The 24,499-nt window shown below is 48.7% G+C and overlaps 11 protein-coding genes across 12 annotated transcripts; 4 read left to right on the plus strand and 7 right to left on the minus strand.

The window, feature by feature from the left end:
• Positions 1–881: 881 nt before the first annotated feature.
• FOIG_10381 (uncharacterized protein) lies at positions 882–2,339 on the minus strand (the record flags this gene model as incomplete). Its single annotated transcript, XM_031210718.1, has 3 exons — positions 1,836–2,339; positions 1,611–1,784; positions 882–1,556 (listed from the first exon to the last, which is right to left on the minus strand). Exons 1-3 carry the CDS (start codon positions 2,247–2,249, stop codon positions 882–884), a joined length of 1,263 nt encoding a protein of 420 aa, XP_031059429.1. The 5' UTR covers positions 2,250–2,339.
• A 691-nt stretch (positions 2,340–3,030) lies between these two features.
• FOIG_10382 (uncharacterized protein) lies at positions 3,031–4,835 on the minus strand. 2 transcript variants are annotated; one of them, XM_031210719.1, is made up of 8 exons: positions 4,549–4,835; positions 4,338–4,495; positions 4,243–4,284; positions 4,126–4,195; positions 4,035–4,075; positions 3,899–3,988; positions 3,510–3,852; positions 3,031–3,459 (listed from the first exon to the last, which is right to left on the minus strand). In XM_031210719.1, the coding sequence occupies exons 1-8, from the start codon at positions 4,711–4,713 to the stop codon at positions 3,217–3,219; spliced, it is 1,152 nt and encodes a 383-aa protein (XP_031059430.1). In that variant the 5' UTR covers positions 4,714–4,835; the 3' UTR covers positions 3,031–3,216. The 2 variants fall into 2 exon arrangements, with proteins under 2 accessions (XP_031059430.1, XP_031059431.1); XM_031210720.1 differs by having other exon boundaries at positions 3,031–3,852.
• Positions 4,836–4,963: 128 nt separating this feature from the next.
• FOIG_10383 (uncharacterized protein) lies at positions 4,964–7,348 on the minus strand. Its single transcript, XM_031210721.1, has 3 exons — positions 6,909–7,348; positions 6,096–6,861; positions 4,964–6,039 (listed from the first exon to the last, which is right to left on the minus strand). Exons 1-3 carry the CDS (start codon positions 7,255–7,257, stop codon positions 5,301–5,303), a joined length of 1,854 nt encoding a protein of 617 aa, XP_031059432.1. The 5' UTR covers positions 7,258–7,348; the 3' UTR covers positions 4,964–5,300.
• FOIG_10384 (phospholipase C) lies at positions 7,214–9,842 on the plus strand. The gene is made up of 2 exons (XM_031210722.1): positions 7,214–7,918; positions 7,969–9,842. Exons 1-2 carry the CDS (start codon positions 7,735–7,737, stop codon positions 9,726–9,728), a joined length of 1,944 nt encoding a protein of 647 aa, XP_031059433.1. The 5' UTR covers positions 7,214–7,734; the 3' UTR covers positions 9,729–9,842.
• Positions 9,843–9,943: 101 nt separating this feature from the next.
• On the minus strand, positions 9,944–11,313 carry FOIG_10385 (uncharacterized protein; the record flags this gene model as incomplete). The annotated part of the gene is made up of 2 exons (XM_031210723.1): positions 9,944–10,124; positions 11,180–11,313. 2 exons carry the CDS (start codon positions 11,311–11,313, stop codon positions 9,944–9,946), a joined length of 315 nt encoding a protein of 104 aa, XP_031059434.1.
• A 392-nt stretch (positions 11,314–11,705) lies between these two features.
• On the minus strand, positions 11,706–14,219 carry FOIG_10386 (uncharacterized protein). Its single transcript, XM_031210724.1, has 4 exons — positions 13,372–14,219; positions 12,783–13,322; positions 12,213–12,722; positions 11,706–12,161 (listed from the first exon to the last, which is right to left on the minus strand). The coding sequence occupies exons 1-4, from the start codon at positions 14,136–14,138 to the stop codon at positions 11,837–11,839; spliced, it is 2,142 nt and encodes a 713-aa protein (XP_031059435.1). The 5' UTR covers positions 14,139–14,219; the 3' UTR covers positions 11,706–11,836.
• A 771-nt stretch (positions 14,220–14,990) lies between these two features.
• Positions 14,991–16,302, minus strand: FOIG_10387 (uncharacterized protein; the record flags this gene model as incomplete). Its single annotated transcript, XM_031210725.1, has 2 exons — positions 14,991–15,640; positions 15,687–16,302. 2 exons carry the CDS (start codon positions 16,300–16,302, stop codon positions 14,991–14,993), a joined length of 1,266 nt encoding a protein of 421 aa, XP_031059436.1.
• Positions 16,303–16,690: 388 nt separating this feature from the next.
• FOIG_10388 (uncharacterized protein) lies at positions 16,691–18,201 on the plus strand. The gene is made up of 2 exons (XM_031210726.1): positions 16,691–16,792; positions 16,839–18,201. The coding sequence occupies exons 1-2, from the start codon at positions 16,725–16,727 to the stop codon at positions 18,064–18,066; spliced, it is 1,296 nt and encodes a 431-aa protein (XP_031059437.1). The 5' UTR covers positions 16,691–16,724; the 3' UTR covers positions 18,067–18,201.
• Positions 17,924–19,015, minus strand: FOIG_10389 (uncharacterized protein). The gene has a single exon (XM_031210727.1). The coding sequence runs from the start codon at positions 18,952–18,954 to the stop codon at positions 18,142–18,144; it is 813 nt and encodes a 270-aa protein (XP_031059438.1). The 5' UTR covers positions 18,955–19,015; the 3' UTR covers positions 17,924–18,141.
• Positions 19,016–19,803: 788 nt separating this feature from the next.
• Positions 19,804–21,247, plus strand: FOIG_10390 (uncharacterized protein). Its single transcript, XM_031210728.1, has one exon. The coding sequence runs from the start codon at positions 19,826–19,828 to the stop codon at positions 21,107–21,109; it is 1,284 nt and encodes a 427-aa protein (XP_031059439.1). The 5' UTR covers positions 19,804–19,825; the 3' UTR covers positions 21,110–21,247.
• Positions 21,248–21,287: 40 nt separating this feature from the next.
• FOIG_10391 (uncharacterized protein) lies at positions 21,288–22,901 on the plus strand. The gene has a single exon (XM_031210729.1). The coding sequence runs from the start codon at positions 21,668–21,670 to the stop codon at positions 22,682–22,684; it is 1,017 nt and encodes a 338-aa protein (XP_031059440.1). The 5' UTR covers positions 21,288–21,667; the 3' UTR covers positions 22,685–22,901.
• The last annotated feature ends 1,598 nt before the right edge of the window (positions 22,902–24,499 follow it).

A 24,499-nucleotide genomic window follows, 5' to 3' on the forward strand; every position in this document is an offset into this window, starting at 1 on the left:
GTCTCGGTTGGTCGAAGAAAAGAATTGGTATAGCTCCCTGGCTTTCTCAATCTCAATTACAACTCTCCCCTTGGCATGATACCCATTCCGGTTACTGCAATTTCCGAACCACCTTGAACGTAATGACACTTGCCGAGGTATTAGCAAGAAGCGGTCCATGCGCTGGATCAGATTGATGTGACAAAGCTAGCAGCTCCAAGATTCTATCCCAGGCATTGCTAGTAACGCGGTAATAGAGAAGAATGCCGCATTAACGAGAGCAATAAGAGCATGAGAGAGAAGTGTAGCAATCATCAGATAGTCAACCCATGAGGTTGCCTCCATGTATAACAGTGATGGGTGGCTTTCAACATCATGCGAGTCGAGTTTGGCTTGAGCATCGACGGCTCAGGGAACCTCTCTTTTGGCTCACCTCATGGGTATCAGTCCAGAGCAAAATAAGCCTTCCACCAACTTGGTTGCAATCACAGTTTCTAATTCGAAAATATAGTTTACCTCGGGGTTGTAGGCCATGTTGAAGAGTGCGTTAACAGAGATCTGGCTGGAGCCATAAGTGGACGGCCAAGCCATCCCATCTAGCGGTTTACCTGGCGGCATGTGTGCCATCATATCAAATCAGTCGGAAGAGAGCTGAACTGTTGGCCTATCAGACTATATGCAACAGGAATTCCAACGTATAAAAGTGGTCCTTCGCCTTTCTGCAAAACTTATTGTACGTAATACATAGGATCTTGGAAGACCTACAACGGCCAACTCAGCAGATTCGGTAGAGGGAGTCTAAGCCATGAGCACACGGAAATGCGTACTGGAGATAGAGGCTATACAGATGAAACAGGGTTCATTTCTATTATATTTAAGGTCAAAATCAATCTCGCTATGACCTACTTCTTCAGTGTGCCCGCAATTTGAGGCTTGAGATACTTCGCAATGTAGTCATCGTTCTTCCAGCCCGACCAATCAGCCTTCTTCATTCCCCAAGAATCATCAAACTCCTGGATGCCCTGGCGAGTATAATAACGACCAACAATAACCCAGATAAACCAACTGGCCTTGATCTCAGGCAGATACTCTGACAAGCAGCTCACATAAGCGTTGGCGGTATCATAATCAGCACCGTTCATAGCTTGACCAAACTCAGTCAACATGACGGGGAAGACCTCAGCGACGTTGGGATCGCTCTCGTTCATGGCCTGGAAACCCTTGTTGTAGAGGTTGTAGCGAAGAGAAGAGCAGCTAGTTCCCTTGTTCTCGTAGTTGTGAATCTCAAGAACAAGCTTGTCCTTGCCGTAGCCGACAAAGTCGTCTCGGTTGAAGACTTCACCTCCTGGCTGGAGCTTCTCACCGGAGTAGAGAGGAGTAACATAGGTGTCGTAGTTCATGCCAGAGATGACGATGATTGCCTCGGGATCGGCCTCGTGGACTGCATCAGCACCTTGGCGCATATACTTGTAGAGATCACTCCAGTTGTATGACTTGTCACGGAGCGCATTGTTGTTTGTAGGTTCACGGGGCTCGTTACGCAGAGACTGTGTGATCTTGGCGGGCCATTTCTTGCTCTGGTTTTAATCAGTATTGAAACCTGGGGTACGGGGAGTAGTGAAAGAACATACGTGAGCTGCCATGTATTTGCCACCTCGAACCCAGTTGTCGACATTAAACTGGGTGTCTCCCCACCAAGTGTTGCCATCTGTACCGCCGCAACACCATTTAGCCTCGGAAATGTGGTTGTCAAGGTCAATGTAGATCTGTTGACGGAGACACTCAGCAGCAATGGCGTCGTAAACCTGACAACTGGTTAGTACTACCTCTATTCGCAGAGTGTTAATTAAACTTACCTCAAGACGTGTCGTCTGAGCGGTGAAAGAAGGGTTGTTCTTCAACACTTTTTGAAGAATAATTGTACCGTTCTCTTTTCCAAGGCCTTCCTCAAAGGCAGTCTTGAGATCAACGTCTTTACCATTGTTGGCATAGATCTGATCAACAAGCTCAGTGGCGAAGGTGAGGCGAATAGCGTTCATGCCAATGCTCTTAATATCGGAGAGAACATCCTTGATGGATTGATATTGCAGACCTTCAGGTACCATGACTTCGCCGTGGCCGGGCCAGTTGGCTCCAGCGAGGCTGATCTTGTCACCATTGGCGTTGACGATCCAGCGACCCTCTGTTTTGAAAGGCCCGTTGGGCCATGCTGCTACGGCGTTGCCGATGAGGCAGCTGAGTGCCAGGAGAGGGCTGACGAAAAGCTTCATGGTGGAGAAAGATGACGAAGCTGAGAATTTGATCCTGATTCGAAGGAACGAACTTGCATGAGAATCTCTGAGACCTTATACTTTTCCAATACGACACCAAATTAAACTCAAAAACACCGACGCTCCGGAGCGGACCGAGCGCCTTGGCAGTTTTCATCTTGAATTAGACGCGCAGCAACACCTGACGTATGTCCTCCTGAACTAATGGTACGAGCAACAGGGGTTACAACCGCCGAAAAGCTGGGGAAGACAGATATTCCCCCAATCCAGGGAAACAAGCTGTCGATCTTGACGCCATTCAGATGCTTGTCTCCCCCGCATAATAAACATCCAGCGTCCATGCGACTCCAGAGTGCTCTGTGCGCTTCGGCTCCGGCATCCCCGACCCCGCAAATTCCTGGTCAGAGATGCGGGGTGGCTATCACGAGTCTGAGTAGCGTGAAGGATCCTCGGCATTGGACGCGCTAGAATAGGAAATCTTGGGCTTCGGAGCATTTAGTAGCGAGAATACGATGGTGAGAGGTGCGGATGAATATGCGGAGATCTTCCCTTAATAAGGTAGATAGCCAGGACCATGCGAGCGAAAAGGCAGAATGATCCGCTCCAAAATGTCAAGCCGATTAGCCCGCTTAACTCACAACTTGGCAGCAATTTCTTCGTGGTAATTCTAACTCTGCTTTACACTAATATTTTCCCAGGTTTGACAAACACTCAACTACAACAACGCTCTACAGCTACGGTGGACATGTGATGTCACGTAAAACAGACCTCTTCAGGGTAGGTAGCTAAGATCCATCATAAACCGTACTGGCTCGTGGAGTCGCTTAGAATTGGGACGTACGTGCTAAAGATCTCATATGAAAGACGGCAGCTCAAGATTGAATTTCTTTTTTATATATAAGTGTTGTCATTTTGATAGTCATAATTGTCTTTTAGGCATCGTGAAAAGGCTTGGTGCCCACGCCGTCTAGGCAGCTGCAGTTTCGGGCTTCTGTCCCCAAACAACCTTTTGAGCAAAGTATCCGTGATGCTTTCCAGAGCGAATCTCTCTTCGGAACTGGGCGATATAAACAAGAATCTCCTCTCTCGTCCATCCAAGTGTATGCGCCATAAACAGAATAAAGCCCTCGCTATCTGTCTCGAGACCATACTTAGAATAGGCACCCATGCGCTTCTCAACAGGGTCTTTGGGCCAAGTGCCAACAGGGTTCTGTCACATCCGTTAGCATCCTAACTCAAAAGTGCGGAGGGATAACTCACTCTGAAGTCGAATTCTTGGATGTTGATAAAACCGGCCTTTTCCATAGCCTTGCGCTGAGTACCGTCCTCAACGACACTGAAGCTTGTACCAATCTTCTTACCGCCCTCTTTGAAGAATTCACCCCAGTGGCCCATAGCAGAGTTAGGGGCGACAGTACCATCATCGCTGCTTACGTTGCAGGAAGCTTCGTGACTTTCAATCCAGGCGCCGGGTTTGCAGACTCTGTAGGCTTCGGAGAAGAAGGCGTCCCAGTCTCGTACGCTGCCCATCAGCCATCTCACATGGATGTAATCGGCGAAGTCAGATTTGAAAGTCCATTCACGGGTACAGTCTTCGATCTCACTGGACTTCGGTTAGCGGGGCTATGGGGAAGGCAGATGGCACGAACAATTGGACGTTGGGAGGAACCCAAGAGGGCTGGATGGGTGAGAGGTCGGTCCCGATGATCTCAGCGCCAGGGTATTGGTCGGCGAAATCACTAAATATCTGTTAGATGGTTCAGTGGATTGAAGGGCGCAACTTACATAGCCCAGATACCGGTACCGGTACCAATATCAATAGCTTGCTATGTAGCAGGTTAGTATCGAATGGAAGAGGCACAAACGAGGAACTTACATGAAGCTTCTCTTCTTTGAGAGGAGCCAGGTGAAGTTTATCTCCAAGACCAAGGGTAAGAATATGGTGACTGACGGCATGTTAGTGCTTAGCCATCGGCTTGTACGGTGAACTTGCGTGAGATCCATCAAATCATTTTGCTGCTCGTCGTTGGAGGCCCTTTAAAAAAGTCAGAAACATGTAAAGGTCCAATTGAGGTTATGTCAACATACCAATATTGAGCATTTCCCTGCTCGCTGTGATAGGTGCGACCATGAATAGTTCTGTATTCCAGAATGCTTGAGGTGATGGAAGCAGTCGATGAGGCGTTATCCGGGTCAAGGGTTGAGTCAGCATCTGCATTGTCATCACCCTCAGCTTGTGCTTGTTCCTGTAGTATCCAATAAGCATCTCAATCACATCCTGTCAACTGAATCTACGCACCTCATTGACCTGCGCCCAATGCTGCGGGTCAAGAATAGGACCCGACGTGGCAGCGGGTGGAGAGGCTGCTGACTCGGTAGTTGCAGGAGCTGGAGACGCTCCAGTAGCCGCTGGGGCCTCGGGAGCAGCCGAAGCTTGGCGTGTTGGCTCAGGCGTTTCAGACATTGCTTGCTTCCACTAAAAAAAAAACAAGGCAAAACAGATCTACAGTTGCAATAACTGAAAGCGAAAAAAAGAGAATCAAAGCGTCAGCCAGGTGGAAACATATGAGGGATTAAAGATTGCGAGAGAGTGGACTGATTTGTTTGGCAGGGTAGTACGGACTAAATACTGCTCCGGGAGAACCCATGTGAGTGTAACTCTCACAATTGGCCTACGAAGGTCTCAGAGCTTCCTTAATGGGAACATCCCTTGGGTCTAGAATCGTGGCACTGAAGCATAAAGCCACCAGGGAAAATGGTTATAAAGTCGATGAAACCAGTTTTTATAAACATTCGAGTCACCGCTGATCTTCCTTACTGGCAATAGTTTTAAAAACAGTGCAAAACCAGACTGAAATGCGATGTATAGCTTGTTGTTCACAAAATTGATGACTGGGAGCTTGCGACAGTGGGGGTCTTGGCTTCGGATAGCACCCAGATCAGGCTAATCGCCCATTTCTTGGCAGGCCACGCAACACCTGGAAAAGATATCATCCAGTCGCGAGTAAAATGTTCAAAACTCATACGATTGTTACCAAAAAAATCAACTGATTACTCACACAACTCCGCCGCCCGCACATCTACCGAGCCTACACGCTCTGGATCCTCGATATCGCCAACATGTAACCCCATCGCCATACCCCGCGCCATGTGAACAAGCATGTGGCAGTGCAACGCCCATATTCCCGGGTTATCAGCCACCAACGCCAACACGACATGACCGCGCCGTGGTACACTCACAGTATCCCTTCGCACCGGAAACTCAAGATTCAAGCCGTTCGGTGGCGCCTCGTCTGTGTACGGATTATAACTGCCCCAGCTCCCACGACCTGGATTTCGGTATGATGATAGGACGTAGAATGAATGCCCATGAAGATGAAACGGATGCGCGCCATCATCCAGGTTGTTGATGACGATGTCGACTCTCTTCGGTTTGCTGCCCGATATCCCGATAAATGGGATGAGTTGGTTCTCGTCCCATGAAGTCCGGTTTTGAGCCAGTAAAGGTGGAGTTTGTGGCGTCCAGGATGTATGATTGATGAATCCGACTGGTGCATAGTCCATGTGCGCCAGCTTCTCAACCTTAGCGTAAAGCAGGATAGTCTGTTCTGCCTTTGCTGGGAGGTCCGATACCTTCGTTGCGGTTTTGAGATTCTGCGAGTCAAGGACCTGGATCTCATCTTGTTCCAAAGGCTGAGGAACAGGTTCATTGGATGATCCCTTTGTGCTTGAGCTGAACATTGGGAAGCTTTGGGTTGGGTTCAGTGCTGGGTTGGGATAGCCAAAGTTTCTGCCAAGCTGGTTAGCCTCCCATCTCTACCAATAGTGAAACAGATAGTAACGCACTCGTCATCAAGATAAACGGTCAGCCGATGGTCTCCCGCGTGGTTCCCCTTCCACTCAACCTCGAGGTCAACTCTCTCACCAGGATAGAGAATACCAACTGTTTCAGTAGCTTCAGCTTTGACAGCGAAGCCTCCATCCACGCAAACTGGTCGAATGATTGCTCCACCAACTCTTAGGGAAAGGCCTGCGACGGAGCCTGCGTTGACAACTCTAAGTCTGGCCTTCTTCTGGCCCCTAGACATCACGAGGGGCTTGAGGTCACTAAACTGGACCTGAGAGCAAGCAACTGGTCTCGCAGGAACAGCCATGGAGCAGTTGAAGCGTCCTTGACCATTGAGCAACAATGAATCTGGGACGGGTTCATTCCCTCGACTACTCGCATCAGCATACCAGCGTAGTACTTCTGTTTGATTCTGGTGAAACCAGTCGCTGACCATGAGTAAGTATTCTTCACGTTGCAAATCAATCTCATCTGGTGAGTGTACGATCAGACCTCCCCATAGGCCGTCGGCACGTTGAACATCGGAATGGGAATGCCACCAGAAGGTCCCATGTTCTTCAGCGCCAATGGTGAAGTTGTAAGTGAAACTTCTGCCGGGAGCGATAGGACATTGTGTAAACCCAACAGCACCGTCCATACTGTTCTGGTATTTCATGCGCAGGCCGTGCCAATGAAGAGATACACCTTCATCTTGAACGCCATTGTGAACATGAATCACAAGTCGGTCACCAGACCGGGCCTCGATGAGGGGTCCTGGAAACTCATCTACGAAAGTCAGTGAGTGTATGCACCATACTTGACGAGGACCTTACTGTTGACAAGGTACACTCTTTTCTCAACTCCATCTGGAGATCTGGTCCCAGCTGTAATAGTCCAGTTGAAAGATTGTGTTGTTGGGGGACGTGATGCATGACTCTGAGGATGGAGTCGGTACCCAAGATGACCGGTAGCATCATCGCTCAACTGGTTGCTTAACGGACCATGCAATACCACTACGACCCCGATTGCCGATAGTAGTGCGACCACGATAAGAGCTGTTATCCATCTCCAACCGCACGTGCGACACACTGAAGGCGGGGTTCGATCATCTCGGACCTTGACCTCCTCTCGCAGTTCAAACTCCTCAAGCAAGGCATCGGCTTCTTCATCGTGAGCGACCATTTTGACTGCATCTTTCAACCCAAACTCTCAGAGCGCATGATCGAAGCTCTTTTGTGATGGAAGCGAGCGAGTTTCAAGTCCCATTTTCGTGCCGTACATCCGCATCCCGATAAGAAATTCCCGAGCGCTTGTGATCACAGATCTCACAAGATCCCCCCACGAGATCAATCCTCGCACGCTAATTGGCTCGCCACCCAACAGCACCATCGGTCAGCGAATTAGTTAGTATTAAAACAAGACCTCCCAACTTAGGAAAGATATTCAACGTTGCAATTTACATCCGATGCATGATCATCTCATTCTTGCTAATCAGATGGATATGATTTGAAACGTGTGAGTTGAGAAATCTTGTGATCATCGCTTTTGGAGCCAGATCTTGCGGTGCTACGCTACTCCACCGTCGACGAGGGTTTTTTTTCGATTCTGCTTTTCGTACGATTATTTCCGATAAGGACGAGGGACGTATAAGTTGCCAAGATGTGGCAGTGTCTTGAGTCTTGGCTCCTCTGGTTTTACCAGCTGGTTAAGGATTGGCCTTGGTTATCAGACATGATTTTCTCTCCGAGACTTCGTTGGGCCCTAACGGCTCTGTTGGCGGCTTCGAAAACGGCCAGGACTGAGAGCCTGGCCGATATCGACCATGTCATCTTGTTTATGCAAGGTGAGATGCCTTAATGAGTCTATTATACCAGCTATCTAATGTGTCGATAGAGAACCGTGCTTTTGATCACTACTTCGGTACTATGCCCGGAGTTCGTGGCTTTGCTGATCCAAACGTCCAGTACAACAACGGCATCCCTGTCTGGAAACAGCAAGTCACCCCTCAACAGAGCAAGGACACTGATTACATCACACCCTGGTACATCAACTACCTCGGTGGAACATGGCCTGAAGCTACTCAGTGCATGAGTGCCGGGTCCAACGGCTGGGATGCCAACCAAGCTGCTTGGAACCATGGTGCCAACAACCAGTGGGCAGTCAAGAACACTCCCTACAGTATTGGTTACTACAAGCGCGATGATCTTCCTGTTCACTTTGCTCTTGCTGAGGAGTGGACCGTTGGTGATATGTACCAAGAGTCCGTCATCGCTTCAACCAACCCCAACCGTGTCATGTGGATCAGTGGATCCATCAACGTCCCTGGCTCACCACAGACCAAGGACGAGGGTGGATACCCTTACATCGACAACAATGAGACACCTGGCTGTGACAAGAACGGTATCAACTGTTACCCTCTCAAGTGGTCTACAGCTGCTGAGAAGTATGAGGCTGCTGGTGTCTCATGGAGTGTCTTCCAGGACGCAGATAACTTTGACGACAACCCTTATGCTTGGTTCGAGCAGTTCCAGGATTCCAAGAAGGGATCTAACTTGAACAACAAGGGTATGAAAGGACAGTCACTGGACGCTTTCTACGCTCAGGCCGCCGCCGGAACTCTCCCTGAGGTCTCATACATCGTTGGCCCCATGCAGCTCTCAGAACATCCTCCTTACTCCCCACACGATGGCTCTTGGCTTCAGCGAAAGGTTGCTGAGGCTGTTATCAACTCCCCCAAATACTCCAAGTCCGTGTTGATCGTCTCATATGATGAGACGGGTGGCTGGGCCGATCACGTTAGCCCTTACACTTCTCCCGATGGTACGGCTGGCGAATGGATTGATGATCCTTATGGTGCAGCCGGCCGCACTGCCACCGGCCCAGGCTTCCGCGTTCCTTTCTACATCATTTCACCTTTCACCCGTAAGGGCGGTGTCTACACTGAACATTGTGATCACACTTCTCAGGTGTCCTTCATTGAGAAGTGGCAGGCTGCCAAGGGTCGAGATGTAACCACTGATGAAATGGTTCCCTGGCGTCGCGAGAACATGGCTGATCTCGTCAACGCCTTTGACTTCAAGAACCCTGACTACAGTATTCCCAACCTCCCTGAGGCTCCTCAACCACATACCAACAGTAAGGGTGTCTATGATGGTTCATCATACTGTTCTTCTCAGTACGGTAACGGCCGGCCACCTGTTCCCTACACTGGTGAGGGTGCCAACAACGACACCGCAAGCCTTGCTGAGGCTGGTTTTAAACCTGTTCGTGGACTGCTCACTGAGGGTCGCACCCTCGTCCTGGAGTCTTCCGGCCAGGCTGTCAGCGGTGCATCGTACGGTAACAAGGTGTCATTGAGCAAGGCGTCAAAGAACCACGATAACATCCAGCATGGATGGGTTCTTCACGCCGTGGATATCGGCGGTGACCAGTTCACTATCAGCTCTGCCAACAACGGCCAGTACATCTGTAAGAACCTCAGGCTCTGTAAGGACTCTGGTTCTGCTACGGTGTTTGTCGTGGACTTCAAGCCAAGCAAGGGTCATTCATTCAAGGACCAGAAGTCTGGAGAGTATCTGGCCATTGGCAGAAAGGAGAAGCTGGGTTGGCAGAAGAACGAGACTTTCTGGAAGGTTTTCAGTGTCACTTACTGATCCAGAGGAGATCTAGAAGACATGGCATAAGTAACTAGGAAATAAAAGAATTCAAGGACCGCAATGGCCAAGAGATCACATAATATTTGCTGTAAAACTACCTATCTTTTCAAGTCCCCAGAGAGGTTCACTGGCTACCAAGTAGTATGTATGTGACGATCGCAGTAGACAAATACAGGCTGTTTCGTAGGGATTTGTCATCTACAAATCGTGTGTCAAGCAACTGATCCTGATGACCGCGCCTCCTTACCGTAGATAAACCTTGTCCGCCGCTCCTTTTCCTCCCGCTTGATGCGACACGGATCGCATTCAACGTTGCCCTTTTCAGTATCGTTATCCTTCCATATGCCAATTGAGCATTTTGCTTCCTTTCCGTGCCCATTAACCTCGCGGCACCTGTCTAGGAAATTTCGGTGTGAAGTTTCTGTAGTGCATGAAATACATTGTATAGATGTGCGAACAAGACGACACATGGTTATACTAAGTCTCGCCGGCTGTAGATAATAATGAGAATTGCGGTGCGAACTTGAAGCTTGAAATGTTAGATAGGGATGTAGTAAGTTTGTTGAAGTTTGAAAGTAGAAGGATGTCTCTATTCTTATTGCTGTGAGGGGGATTATGTAGTCCGCCATTCTGGCGTTCACTAGTGATTCAATGCATGGCCAGTGACAAACGTGGTGATACACACAGGCAAGGACCCTTTGTCACTTCCAGTGAGATCTGTGAGTGAATGTGATTTTGTGTCTAGGGATGCTTCGGAAAGGTCTACTGAATCCACAAATCTTCGTCATCCACTAACAGAGTATCCAGCAGTTTCCGCTCTTCTTCAAGCTCTCTGATCTCTTTCAAGCACTTGGTGCATTCCCCTTCTCCAATATCCTCTCGATCAGGCATAAGCCGGCCTAATCCACAATGCCCCCAATCAGACTTTTTCTTGACGGTTCTGCACAATTCTACGTCGAATTCGCATGAATATTTAACTCCGCAGGTTTTGCAAAGAAGTGATATCAAGGTTTGGGAACACATGTTGTAAAGAACAGCTTTCCTTTCCGATGACTTTATCGGTGGTGGTGTGAGATGTGAGGATGTATATGGTCTAGGGCAGATGATTTGTAGCAGATGTTGGTGGAATTAAACAGGTGAATTTCTATTGATAACGGTCAATTGGACGAAGGCGACTCTTTATATAGTTCTTTCTCGTTGAATCTAGTAGTCATGCGATGTACAGTCCATTGCGTGCAGTGATGAACTCATCAGCAACAGCCTCCATTCACGTTTAATTATTGGCTTAACCTTTTCATGAATCATCGCCAGGCCTGATTAGAAGGTGCTCATATTACTCATTCTGATATAGATACGACCACGCTTCTGAATCTCAAAGCGACTGGGCGTGGTATCTCGTTCACCGTATTCTTAGACCCTTCCTCCCGAGCTATGTCAATTCTACCAACTCCTCCAGAATGGTCTCGAGCGCTGCCTTTCTCTCTTCTTCCTCGCGTTTCTCACGGCACTTGTCACATTCTCCTCCCTCCTCCTCTAGTTCTATTTGCATAACTCCTGTGTCGCATTCTCCCCACTCAGCCATTTCTGGTAAGTTATCGCAAGTGTCAGTGGTTGAACTAGTCTTGTATGGATGCCTGCAGGTCGAACAGAGAGTCGACGAATAGTACATGTAGCACATTGTGAATGTCGTCGGGTGTATTATTCTCGCTTATGTCTTTCTGTAAGAGCTGGGTATTTAGATTAGATATTTTGGTCAGGTTGAGATTGCTGGTGTTGAGAATTCTGAGATTGAAGATTCCCACGGTCCGCCAAGCTATGACAATATATAGTCGGGCTGACACTGTGGTTCACTGGTGAGTCGCCTCTGTGATACCAAAGATTCAATCTTAAATAAAGCTTATTGCTCCTAGTATATCTATGAACTGCGGTATTCTCACTCACACATTCACAACATTTATTGGCAGCAAGCAAGACGAGGCGCCTTTGAAGGTATATTTTGTACTAATCCAGAGCCACTATAGTAAACATAAATCGGATAGGATTACATAAGATATTTAAAAAATTGTAGAAATGAATAATGCCGCCCTATTCATTAATATCCTCCATTACTGGAGGGAAAAGTCATCGAAGACGAAGTCAGGGAACCCACTTGCGTCTGTACACTCAACAGTGATGGACATGGATTCAGCCGAATCAGCCGCTGTGAAACTGTAGTCAAAGGATTGATACTGATACGCAGTGACCTGATCATCAAGCTCAAGGGTTTGAGACACTGAACCAAAGACAATTTTGAATGAGCAAGTGCTGGGAACGTATGCAGATCCAGCAGACCAGTTGAACTGGAGAGTATACGCCCCACCTGCATTCAAGGAACCAGCCAGCGGTTTGGTGAGTGTCGCCGACTTCTTGGAAGATCCAAGTTGGACATACCTAGGCTGAGTTAGGATACTGTTACATAGAATTAAAGTGTAAGATACTCACAGGAAGTTGTCGCCTGAGTTAGGTGAGGGGCCGTCAGCTGTGCTTCCAGCTCTGATCGTCATACCCCTGGTGCCGAACCAAGCATAAGTACTATCCTCAGTAGCTTGTATCTCAAAACTGGGATTCTCAATGAGTGCTCCTGTAACGGGATATGCCTCGCAGCCGCCAACTCTGATCAGTGCCGTATCATCGACGTAGACTGATCCTACCTCAAGGTCATTACCATCACAGACAAAGACAATTTGAAGAACAATGCTACCGGCTGGCATTTCGAAGCGAACTGAGTAGAGAGTGTAGCCAGTCGATGAAGTTGCTCCGAACTTGACTTCGGCTGCGGAGAATCCAACCAGGTCACTATAGCCGCCGTTAATATAGCACCGGCCGCTATCTGGTAGGGTTTTGGGCTTCCAGAAGAAGTGATAATCATAGGTCTCGCCGGCTACAAGATTTGAGGAGTCGATGTATTGCTCGAGGAAGGTACCATCGCTGCGAGTTCCGCTGGGGAGAAGTCTACTGATGGTTAGTTACAACTTTCCTCAACCTAGAATGTACGAGAACATGAAAACTTACGCCTCTCGCTCTCCGGTTCGGGCGTTGGACACATCTTGCACAAATTCTCCCCTGTTGTAGAAGGCCCATGCTTGGTCCTCGTCATCAGCTTCAAACCCGGGGACTTGAACAACGTTCACAGGGCAGTGAGGAGCCTCTGGCTGTGCAGGCACGAGGAGAGTAGACTTAGGGGGAGCATTGGGATCGACGGGAGTAGCATCGCACGCGTTGGTAGAGTCCAGAACCGAGGTGTCATCGATGTTGATTGTAGCTGTGTACCCGTTGCCTACACCAGGACAGGAAACGCCAATCTCGATAGCTGGGTCCAAGTTATCCTGTGCAATGAAGCTCGAGGTGTACTGGTGGTATTCAGAGTCAGACGGAAGCGGCACCTGCTTCAATGTCGTGTAGTAGTCGAAGGTAGCAAACAGGAAACATTGTGTGCTGACGGACGGCGGGTTTGCGACGGCATACCAGAAGCTAACTGTATATTCTGAGCCTGGAGTTATATGAATACGTTGTTCCATGCGACGTTCTTGTCCGTCGGGGACAGGTAGAACACTTTTTGAGATTAGCTTGCGGTTTCAATAAAGGGGGAATGACAATGTACCCTAGGTAATCACCAGTTCGAGCTTGGTCGGGGTCGTATTCAACATCGCCACCGCCCCAGTAGAATCCCCAAACAGACCCGTCGTCTGAAGCCTCAAAGCTGGGCTGTCTGAGCAGGTTGGTGGGCTCAACACAGACCGATGTTGTGGTTGTAGGCTCTGACGAAGTTGTTGTGGTATCCGCGGTGGTGGTAGGGTTGGCAGTTGTCGTAGTATCAGCAGATGTCGTGGATTCATCAGACGTAGTAGCTTCGGTAGAAGTCACGTCAGTAGAAGCCGAGGTTTCAGCAGTAGTAGTCGGGACGCCTGATGTTGTGGAGTCGACGGATGCCGATGTCTCAGTAGACATGGTCGAAGCACCAGAGGTCGTGGACTCGGCAGAGGTCACAGCATCGCTTGACGTGGTAGGGCTGCCAGACGTAGTGAGGTCGACAGAGATCGTGTGACTGCTGGAGGTCTCGATAGTTGAGACACCTGAAGTTGTCGGGTTGCTTGACGAAACAATAGTTTCACTGCTAGACACGGATTGAGTTCCAGATGTCGTAGGGTTGGTAGCAGTTGTTTCGTCAGACGAAGATGCGTGATCTGTTGATGTTGTGGCGATAGTACCACTTCCCGAGGTTGAGGTCGAGACAATCGGCGCCGAGGTCGGTGTTCCGGAGCCGGACTGGCTTAGTGAAGTCCTGGTCGATGGGCGACACAGACCTGCGTTGACACCCAAGAGGTTCGCTGCTGCATAGGCGACTCCGATAGCCTTGAGCGACACCATCTTAAAAGAGTGACTATTGAACGAATGACTATTTCACAACTTGGTGAAAGGAAGGATGCAGCGTCAAAAGCTGACTCGACAAGGGACCAGCCCGTAACATATATCGTTCACGAGAATGTCGGAGAGAAAACCCCGTATAAAACGCCAAGTCGCGCCACTTTGATTCGCAGTCGAGTTATTCCCAAATTGTGAAGGTGAGTCTAAATCGGTCGTTAAACGCTGACTGTTGACCAGCTGAATTACATTTAGTGAACTCGTGAAGGATCAATAGTTTGGTTGACCTTATTTAGTGTAGAGCTGAGATTGGTCAGGATACTTAGTGTGGATCGGAAGTAGCTGTATCGAGCCGTTGGGGGCGTTTACCTGCTGTGCCTTGCATATTTAAAATTATCTACCCCTGAACTTTTGGCTTGGCATCCTCCTTCTTTATTCTTCGACGCTATCGATTTCAACACAAACCATTGCCTGTTGCTAAACCTCAATCGATATCAGCCTAAATAATTGCGTTTGCAAAACCCCTTAAGCCCGGTGATGCCGGTGCATCTTGCGCTAAATGGCATGATCGAAAATCGGTTTGTGAAAGTTGCTTAACGGGTTAGTCAGCCATCACGTCCCTGAGGCTTGCTAGCGCTGTAACACAGACTTGTGATGCATGTTAACATCTACGATGAGATCGTGGCTTGTGGTTTAGTGCGCAGCATTGTGCAGCCATACACGGTTGTCAATAGTGTGTGCAGTATTGCTGAGGTGTAAGTGAGTCAACATGGTCATTCTCTGGCATCTAAATTGACCTTTGCCGTACACTCATGGTCTTGAGGTTTTAGTGTCGGCACCAAGTAAAGAAAGGTCTCTCTACTGTACCCTGGCATACTGAAGAGGCCACTGGACTTCCACGCCCAACTCCTTCGCAGCTGTCAGCACAAAACCCGCATCTCGTAAAAACTGTCTCCCAACCATGACCAAGTCCGCCTGAGGCTCCTTGTATTTTTCTTTCTCTGCGTTTCCGTTCGTTCCATGCATCTCCGGCGCTGCCTTATACCCAGCATTTCCTTGAACGACATTCTCAGCCATGGCGGGGTTGTCGATGAACCCCACTGCAGCGATTAGCAGCTCGATGCCATCAGCCTTGATAGCCTGTCGAATCTGATATGCAAGATCGATCTGATAGTAGGGGTGAACGTCGATCTTTTGGTCGTTATGGTTACCACCAGAGGACACATCAAGAATGTCAACACCGGCCTCAGGAAGAAGCTTTGCGAGTCTGATGGAGTCTTCCAATGTCCAGCAACCCTGGCCGCTCCACTCCATCCACTCAACGGCAGAAATGCGCAATGAGAGAACAACAGTCTCAGGTATGGCATTACGGACAGCTTCAAGAACACGGAAAAGGAATCTTGTTCTGTTCTCAAAAGAACCACCATATTCATCCATTCGGTGGTTCGTGAGAGGGGAGAGGAACGCGTTGATCAAATATCCGTGAGCGCCGTGGAGTTCGATGAAATCTTCAACAGTTAGTTGCAAGTCGGTTATTGGGTATGCAATGCTTACCAACGCCGGCTTCAGCAGCTCTTCTAGCAGCACTAGCAAACTGCTCAACAGCAAGATCAATCTGCTCCCAGCCCATCTCTTTCGGCATAGGATATCCAGGGCCATGGCAAATTGCACTCGGTGCCCAGACATCATTCGGCCAGCCACCTTGTTCCTGACTTGCAAGTGGGAAGTGCACCATAGGGTCGCCCTTGGCAAGCCACGGCGGGAGCATAGAACCCTTCTGACCAGAATGACAGAGCTGGACGCCCGCCTTCTGTCCTTGGGCATGGACGTAGTCAACAACTCGCTTCAAAGGTGCAATTTGGCTATCCTTCCAAAGGCCTGAATCTCCAGTTGAGACCCGACCATTAGGAGCTACGGCTGTAGCTTCAACAATGACGAGAGCTGCACCTTTAGTGGCGAAAGAGCCGTAATGGACGAGATGAAAGTCAGTCAGATGTCCATCTTTGGCACTAAACATGCCCATGGGAGAGACGCCGATGCGGTTTTGGAGGGTAAGCCCACGGACTTGAAGAGGGGAAAAGAGCGTCGATTTGACCTCATTCTCAGCGAGCGGTGTGCCAGGCATAGGTGACATGCTAGGGTATAATGGGATGGTCTTTTGAAATGACATTTTTCAAGGCGAGTGGTGTAGCTGAGATGGCTTCTTGAGTGTCGTGTTTTTTGGTTTGGGAAACTTGATGTAGACAATCATCTCTCATGATGGAATGGGCCAGATTTATACCTCGAAGCCGCCACACAGGAGGACTCTCGGACATCTTTCGTCCGAATAGGACTTCAATGATATTACCAATCACCTCTTGATTGTCAATGTTGTTATAGACAAGTTCCTTGAACTATCAAATACTTGAGGCTCGGCTTGACAGTTTGGGACTAGTGCGTCGAATTGAACGAACCGACCAATGGCTGCAGGCATAGTGCTCCACAACAGAACAGACAACCCATTAGTAATACTTGTCGTGCAGTCATGTTGCAATCCTTCACCCCTGGATCTGATTCACTCCCTTTGCTCAGATCTTCAAAGTATCTCGGGCCATGAAGACTAAGGATTCCCGAAAGAAAAGATACGCTACGAAGGGCAAGACCGGCTGTATCACCTGTCGGTCAGTCACGATCCTTGCAACAGCAGCCAGTAGCTAATGGTTCCAGGATTCGTCGAGTTAAATGCGATGAAGACAAGCCGAGTTGTCATCGTTGCACCTCCACCGGCCGCAAGTGCGATGGCTATGACCTCGCTACCCTGGCCCCGAGCGGTAGACTTCAACTCCAACCGATGGTTTCTGGAGGCAGTGATCCCGAAAGCCAAGCCATCTACCAATTCCGAACCAGAATCGCAACCCTTATCGCGTCTTCTTTCGACGCCGACTTCTGGACATATGATGTATTACACAAGTCAGATACATACACGCCCGTCCGACACGCCCTGGCAGCACTCGCGTCAGCATACCAGAAGTCTATCCTCCTCGGCATAAAGTCCACAAGCTGCGATCTGTTTATCTTTTCCCAGTACCAAAAGGCCATGAGATCTCTCTCCACCTGCTTTCAGGAGGCCAAAGCGCTCTCTACATCTGGAAAGTTGGCTGCCTTGGTTGCAAACTTCCTGTTCACGTATCTTTGCTCCTTGCAGGGTCTTCGCAAAGAAGCTCTCGTTCATCTGAGAAATGGCCTAGCACTCATTCATGAATGGGGGGATCTAAGAGCACATGGCCAACATATGATGACAGATATACTAGGCCTATACATGAGGTTGGATACACAAACGCGAGTCATCTCAACAGCCTATAGTATGTCCCTTTGCTGGGGAGGTCGCTCTCAACAAGGCACCCTGGACGATATTTCTGATACCCCCTCCGTGTGTACATTATTACGCCAGCTCGATGCTATACACGGCCAATTACTCCAGCCTTCAAATATCCAAGCCTCATTGGTGTCCAGCGAATACTCCCTGAAGCTTTGGGACCGGCGGTTTGAGAGCCTAAGCATTACTTCTCAAGAAGAGGAGAAGCATGTGACCGCCCTCAGAATGCGAAGGGTGATGGTCGAAGTGACCATGAATCGGGCAACTAGCACAAGCGATGGTGCAAAGAGCAATGTCGATACAGATTGCAAGACCATTCTTGATCTGGCCCTCCAGCTAATCCATGACCTTGGTCTTCGACCTACCCAGGCTGGGTTTTATCTGGCCAACGGCCTTGTCGAAGCACTCTACTTTGTCGCTGTTACCAGCGAGGATTGGGACTTGCGACAGCAGGCCATACACATTTTACGACAATATCGGTTCACTGATGGAGTTTGGGGGAGTAATGCTGCTGCGGATCTGGCGGGGGGCCGACTACAGCGCGATATCTACAGGTATCGGCAGCAGCTCGAGGCATAAAGTGTATCTAAAAGATACAAATGGTATTCTGTCATAGTGTACAGTGGTTTCCCCTTTCTACTAACTCATCTCATTCTATGCTCGCTTGAAGATCGTGATGCCTTGCCGCTCAGGATACCCAAGGAAAAGTCTCAGCTTTGGTAAAATATCCGAAAATGCAGGTAACTTCTCGAGGTCCAAGCCCCTCCCATCCTCTCCATCAATCTTGAATGGTCTCATGCTGAGCTTGTTCTGCTCAATATCCTCCAGCGAAAATTGCAGTGGCAGGATGCAAGCAACTTGAGGCGTCTTCAAACTTTTGCCAATCATTCCAGCGATCTGATCCAGCCAACCCGGTACCGCAGGATCAGCGAATGCCATGACAATGCAGCCACCGGCCTGTACCAAAGGATGGCTTTTGTCGGCATTGGGTTTTGGGAGCCATAATTCGGTCTTGATTTGTGATAATGCGGGTTTCGTTTGCTGATCCAGAGATTTCCAGATTGCGAAACCCTGGTCATCTGCTTGGTGAGAGTCGACGGCAAACATGTAACAGTTGTTGTATTTATCTTGGTCGTCAAGATTCTGATTCGAGTTGACTTGGATAGTTGAGCATGAAGCGATGAGCGAAAGTTCGATGGCCTGCTCTTCCGATCCGCTATGGGCCTTCTTCTTTTCGCTATCATCTGCCTCCAGATTCGTATCCGACGCCGCATCATTGCCGCTACCAATTCGTTGTAGAGAGGTCAATTGTCTCCGAACAGTGGCTTCATCGCCATGAAGAATGGCTACTGCCAAGAGTACTTGCACGCCGAGAAGAAAGGTCAGACCAGCTGTACTCCAAATGTAGGGTGAGGCTTTGACTGACGCCTCAACCCATTTCACGATGGCATGAACATACTCATCCATGATAAAGTTTGCAGAATAATAATTAAGGGGATGATAATTTACTTCAGTGGGCGAACCTTCATTAAAGCTCTTGAGCGGACGGTTTGCCAAGCAATCCGAAGAGGCGCAATCATCTCCACGTGCTAATTTTAATACACTGATTGGCGAAAATGGCGACGCCAAGCGATTTTTGCAGGTAAGGTTTTATGGACCAGATTAGAAGTGAAAATTATTTTCAACAGTATATGGACAGTCTAAATCGTGAAACCTTTTTTCGCAAGGCAAGGTCACGAGACCTGATGATGCCGTCGCGAAAATCACGGCCTTTCCTGCAAACGAACGAGGTTAACCGTACAGCTTTCCAGGGTAGCCACCGAAGATCCGCGTGGGACCCCAATTTGAAGTTTTTTCACGAATGAATAAGTTTAAATAAATGATTTTTTTTGCAATCTTGGTTATCTCCGTCTTCAATGTTGGGCGAATGAGGAATTCGATACGGCGTAGCAGCGCGCGAGTCAAGGTCAATACCACTCGCAGCGACGCAAAGTCACCTGGCTTCGCGTCAAAATCGCACCAAGATTCATGGTGCTTAATTTAACATTTCACAACTGACTTTCTAACCTCTCAACACTCGGTATTCTCGGTGAGTGACAAACCCAATATCTGAGTCATTCCAGGCATCTATACCAGAGTCCATACACAGAATAAATCCCCTTCCCATACATAAATAGGCAAACCTCTCCCTGAATCTATAAATAATTTCTACCCCGGCATGATCCGCATCTGTGCTCCTCACTCCGCATTCTGAAATCTGTCTTGATCGCCCTAACCTCGCCAAGCTTCACCCGTTCTCGCTTACATAACCCGGCTTACCCCATACGGTCCACATAAAATGGCTCAATCCGTTACGTCACTAGACGCGCTAATCGCTCCAACCTCGAGTCCACAACACACCACTCCAAACATCGTATCACGTCTCTCCTCACTATCTTTACCCGACGAACCAGACATGGTGGCCATTCCTCTTCATCATGGCGCTCACTGCGATAGCCTCGCGCGGCTCACGGATGAGATTCTCGTGTCGATACTGGAAACACTGCCCAAGCATGACCTCTGCAGCGTGTCGCGGTTGAACAAGCGCTATCATGCCCTTGCGGATGCTGTCCTGTATAATACGGTTCAGTGGCTTAAACCGGAGCTTCATCTCATCTTTAGTCAATCGCTCAATCGACGACCAAGGCGCGGATCTGCTATCGAGGGGGTCAAGCTGGCGTACCCGGCTTCAGAGTTAACACGTCTCATCTCCGACACGCTAGAGCCAACCAATTCGGTATCGCATACAATCTCAACCATGTCAAATCTCAAAACTCTCGATATCGCTGTACCGGTTGGTCTTCTGCACAGTATAGGGAATCTCTTCAACGGACCCTTCGATCTCGCTTGTCTGCAATCCTGTACCCTGTTCTACCAGGATGAGGCCGATCAGTACTGGGATCTCCAAGAGAACATCCACATCTTCACACATCCAACTCTCGAGACACTGGTCATCAAGCGAGCAAAGTTAGACGACAGAGGCTTCGAGTTAATCGAGCGTCCGCACAACACAGCGCTCAGCAAGCTCCACCTGATAGAATGCGACATCAACGACGACGCGCTCTCAGACGTGCTCATGTTCCCCGAAGCCCTCAAAGAATTCGTCCTCACCCAAAGAGAAGAACCCGAGCCCGAACTCGAAGAAAGTTCAGCTAGCATCCGCGATTACATCCTCTCCCTCAAAGAACAATGCCACTCGTTAGAAACCATCACCATCGACTTCCCCATGCTAGCCAGCGCACGCCCCCTCGCCCTCCGCGAGTTCACCGCGCTAAAAACACTCCGCTTAAACTGGGACTATCAGCTTTTTGGAAAATCTACAAAGAAACCACGGCTACACTCTGTTGGACTACCGCCTGAATTAGAAACATTAGAGTTTTTTAATCCGTTGGGTACGGATGAAGAAGTTACGGATTTGTTTGTTAGTGCTATTGAGAGTTTGCATATAACTTGTAGGAAATTGAAGGAGTTGATTGTTTTGGTTGATGAGGATGAGGTTCCGAAGGAGGTTTTGGAGGCGGTTAAGAAGCAGGAGCAGTTGCATTTAAATGTCATTGGGGGAGATCTAGATGATGATGAATAGATGATGGGCGTTGGATAGAATGATGGAGTTGGACAAACATTACGAAACATAGAATAAATACACAGCGATTGTCTTTTGCATCTAAAGAAGAATCCATGCCGCAGGGGGGAGACCATGATAGATAACCTTGCCCTCCGAAAGAAAGAGATCTTCTAACTTTAGGAATAACTACTCTAAAGGCCCACTAAACTACACCAAACTTACCTAAGTCTTTTCATTATTTAGGGCAAGGATCCCAACTCTTGTTTGTTGTTTCCTAGCCCGCCAGCAGCGAAGTCGGTTGCTGTATCTAACGTAGTATTTTCCTCTCTTCGCATGCGACGTAGCAGATATCTGCCCTTGTCCTTTTCTCCAATCAGAAAACTGCCGAGAGATGGAACTTTCCATGCCATGGCGCTTTGATTGCCGTTATATGCTGCGTGGCGTCATCGTCTCATGGATGTTACCGTGCACTAAGAATAACGTCTCGGTACTTAACAGTCGCATCGGCCAGCTTCAATCCACCCTCGATCTAAAGACCTTTGCCCATTCCATAACCTACAAAGCCAAAACAGGAAAATGGGCAGCCTCGATAACTCCACTCCTCCATTCCCAGATGATCTGCCAATAGTGCCCATCGCCCGGATCAGATACTCCAAGCTCAAGAACTTTGACAAAGATGAGGTGATAAAGGTGCTTAAAGCTTCTCAATCAGACGGATTCTTCTATCTTGACCTCATCGATGACTCTGCCGGACAAGCTCTGCTGAACGACACTGAAGGTATCCTCGCTATTTCGAAGCGCGCTCTCAACATCCCTCTAGACAAAAAGATGGAATGCGTCGCAGAGCGGGGCAAAGAAATGTTCGGCTACAAACCCGCAGGGGCAGTTAAGCAGACTGATAAAGATGCACGACCCGATACAACTGAGTTCTTCAACGTGAGCAAAGATCACTTATTGGAAAACTCTGAGGCACGGAATTATCCTGCAGAAATAACCGATCGATGGACAGACTTGGGCAAATATGCTGAAAACTGTCACTCTCTGGGTCTTATGATCCTTCGCATTTTGGCGCAACAACTCGACCTACCGTCCGATGAGTTTGCCAAGAGAAACGAGATCTCTTCACTTTCTGGAGATCATATCAGAATGACCAAAATGCCAGGTTGCGACGCTGCAGATGGTAATAGAATTGGTCTTGCCTCCCATACAGACTTTGGCAGCATCACCGTGTTGTTCAATTGGGTCGGTGGTCTGCAGATTCAATCTCACGACCCAGCAAAACAGGGAGAATGGGCATTTGTGAGGCCATTACCCGGACACGCTATTATCAATCTTGGCGATGCGATGGTCAAGTTCAGTAATGGACGTCTCAAGTCGGGGAAGCATCGCGTGGTGCCGTTACCAGGACCGCAAGGACGACTCGATCGGTACAGTTTGGTGTACTTCGTTAGACCGGCTGATGATGTGTTGATGGAGCCGGTTGAGCAGTACAAGGATGAACCCGTAGTTGCTGTTGGTGGGAAGGTTGGCGAAGAAAGGGTTTATACTGCTGGGGAGTGGTTGTCACGCAGGTTGAAACAGATGTCAAAGTAAAATAGCTCGGTTCAGTTGAAGAGACTTTTGGGAGTTCCGAATGATCCGTAATATCCGAAGTGTTCTTTCCCACCGATACTGTATCATGAAAGTATGTATCAAAATACCACTCTCAAAAACACACTTCAGGCAGCATCCCAACTTTATAACATGACGTTGGTTGCCAGGTAGCTTTACGTCAGCATTACATATCAAATAAATAAATAAATAAAGCGAGTATTGAATTTCTCGCCGAAAGACTTAGTGAACGGACTTGGCTCGGTTAGTAGAGTGGTAATTTCCTTCTACTTGATCTAATCGTTCATGCAGGCCCACCTCCTGCAAATTACCTCGCGCTCCCTGCGTCACTTGTTGACCAAAATGTAATCATTCCCTCGCCGCAGTGATAGCGACAGCTCGTATCACGACAAGTTTCAGGGACACCAGAGTGGCCATAATACTTTTAAGAGCCTGTGTCGATGGCATGGAACCAATCTTGGGGCAGGCCTCCTCCATTTGACTCTGGCATGTCAAAGCATATCCTTCTAAGATACGTCAAGACAACACAGCCTTTTTCCTTCTCGCAGTGGCCACAAGCCACCTTCAAGGTGCGAAATAGGCTGCAGGCGTGCGGACGGCCTGGGTCCTTGGATGCCCAGCCACCGCGAAGCTTGATCAGGTCTGACGAGATAGACTCTGATTCATCAATTTCGACGATGGAATCCCATTCCGCCAGCGCTTTCGCTCCTCGTTGTGGTATCAGATGGTGGCCTCCTTGTAGTCGGATGCTCCGAATGGCGTCCCTTTGCTTTGTCTTGTGTAAATAGCCACTCGGATGAAAGACGGAAGGGTCGCCGCCTGAGTGTCCTCTCCAGAAGATAGGAATCACTGTCATCCCCCCCGGAAGCTTTGTGGCAAACGCTTGCGGACCTTGACCTTCGCTGCAAGGTCTAGTGTGATCCTCGAGGTCGAAGCTCCCTAGGAATACCCGATTCTTGTTAGGTTGCCCATTGTCGATATGGCTTTTTATATCGTCCAATGTTAGTGTGTTGTGACAACACAATCAGATATGGCCTTGGCTCCCGATGCAGGTTCGATTGGATTTTCCGCGTTCCCGTCTGGAAAAGCATGCGTCAGGATGCTTGACGCCGCAGGGGTGACATCTTAACCATGTGTAGGAAAAGAGCGTTTGAAACTTGCAAGTTACAGGAGTTTTCCTGCTATCCCATTTTTCTTTGCGCTTCTGGCAGCGTTTGCACGCGTTGTCCTTTCTCATAAGCTTCCCAAGTTCCTTTAGCCTCCAATCCGAGGAGTGGTACTTAGTACTCAAAACATTGACGTACCCGCCACGGAGATCCTTCGGGTTTCAGCCAATCTTCATAGCCATCAGAGCACCATTGACAGCAGAACACCACCCCGTGCATCAGGTGCCGGAACCTCCGAGAAACTTGCCGCAAGGCAAAGAAAGCAAGCACGCATTCTCTATCACCTTTTGAGGAGAGTCAGGAGATTATCATCAACAATATCTCATCAGGAAGTCTCTGCAGTCTAGAAGGCTCGGGAGACCCAAGAGATACATGGTCGTGGACAAGCTGTGTTTGATGAGGGAACCCATTTCCGAGTGTTGAAAATGGTGGTTTCTTCCAAAGGCTTAGTTCTATTGCAGTTTCACTCTCGTTCGTTTCGGCGTCGGCCCTTCTCATTGAATCATCATATCCTAGGTGATATTGATCAGTAATTAGAACTTTACAATAAGCATATCTTCGTACCTGGTCCATTGTTGGAGATGTTTTCCCCCAAGTCGATTGGGTGAACCCGCCACTATAGTGGTTAGTT

Source organism: Fusarium odoratissimum (assembly GCF_000260195.1).
Source record: "Fusarium odoratissimum NRRL 54006 unplaced genomic scaffold supercont1.18, whole genome shotgun sequence".
NCBI classification, from domain to species: Eukaryota; Fungi; Ascomycota; class Sordariomycetes; order Hypocreales; family Nectriaceae; genus Fusarium; species Fusarium odoratissimum.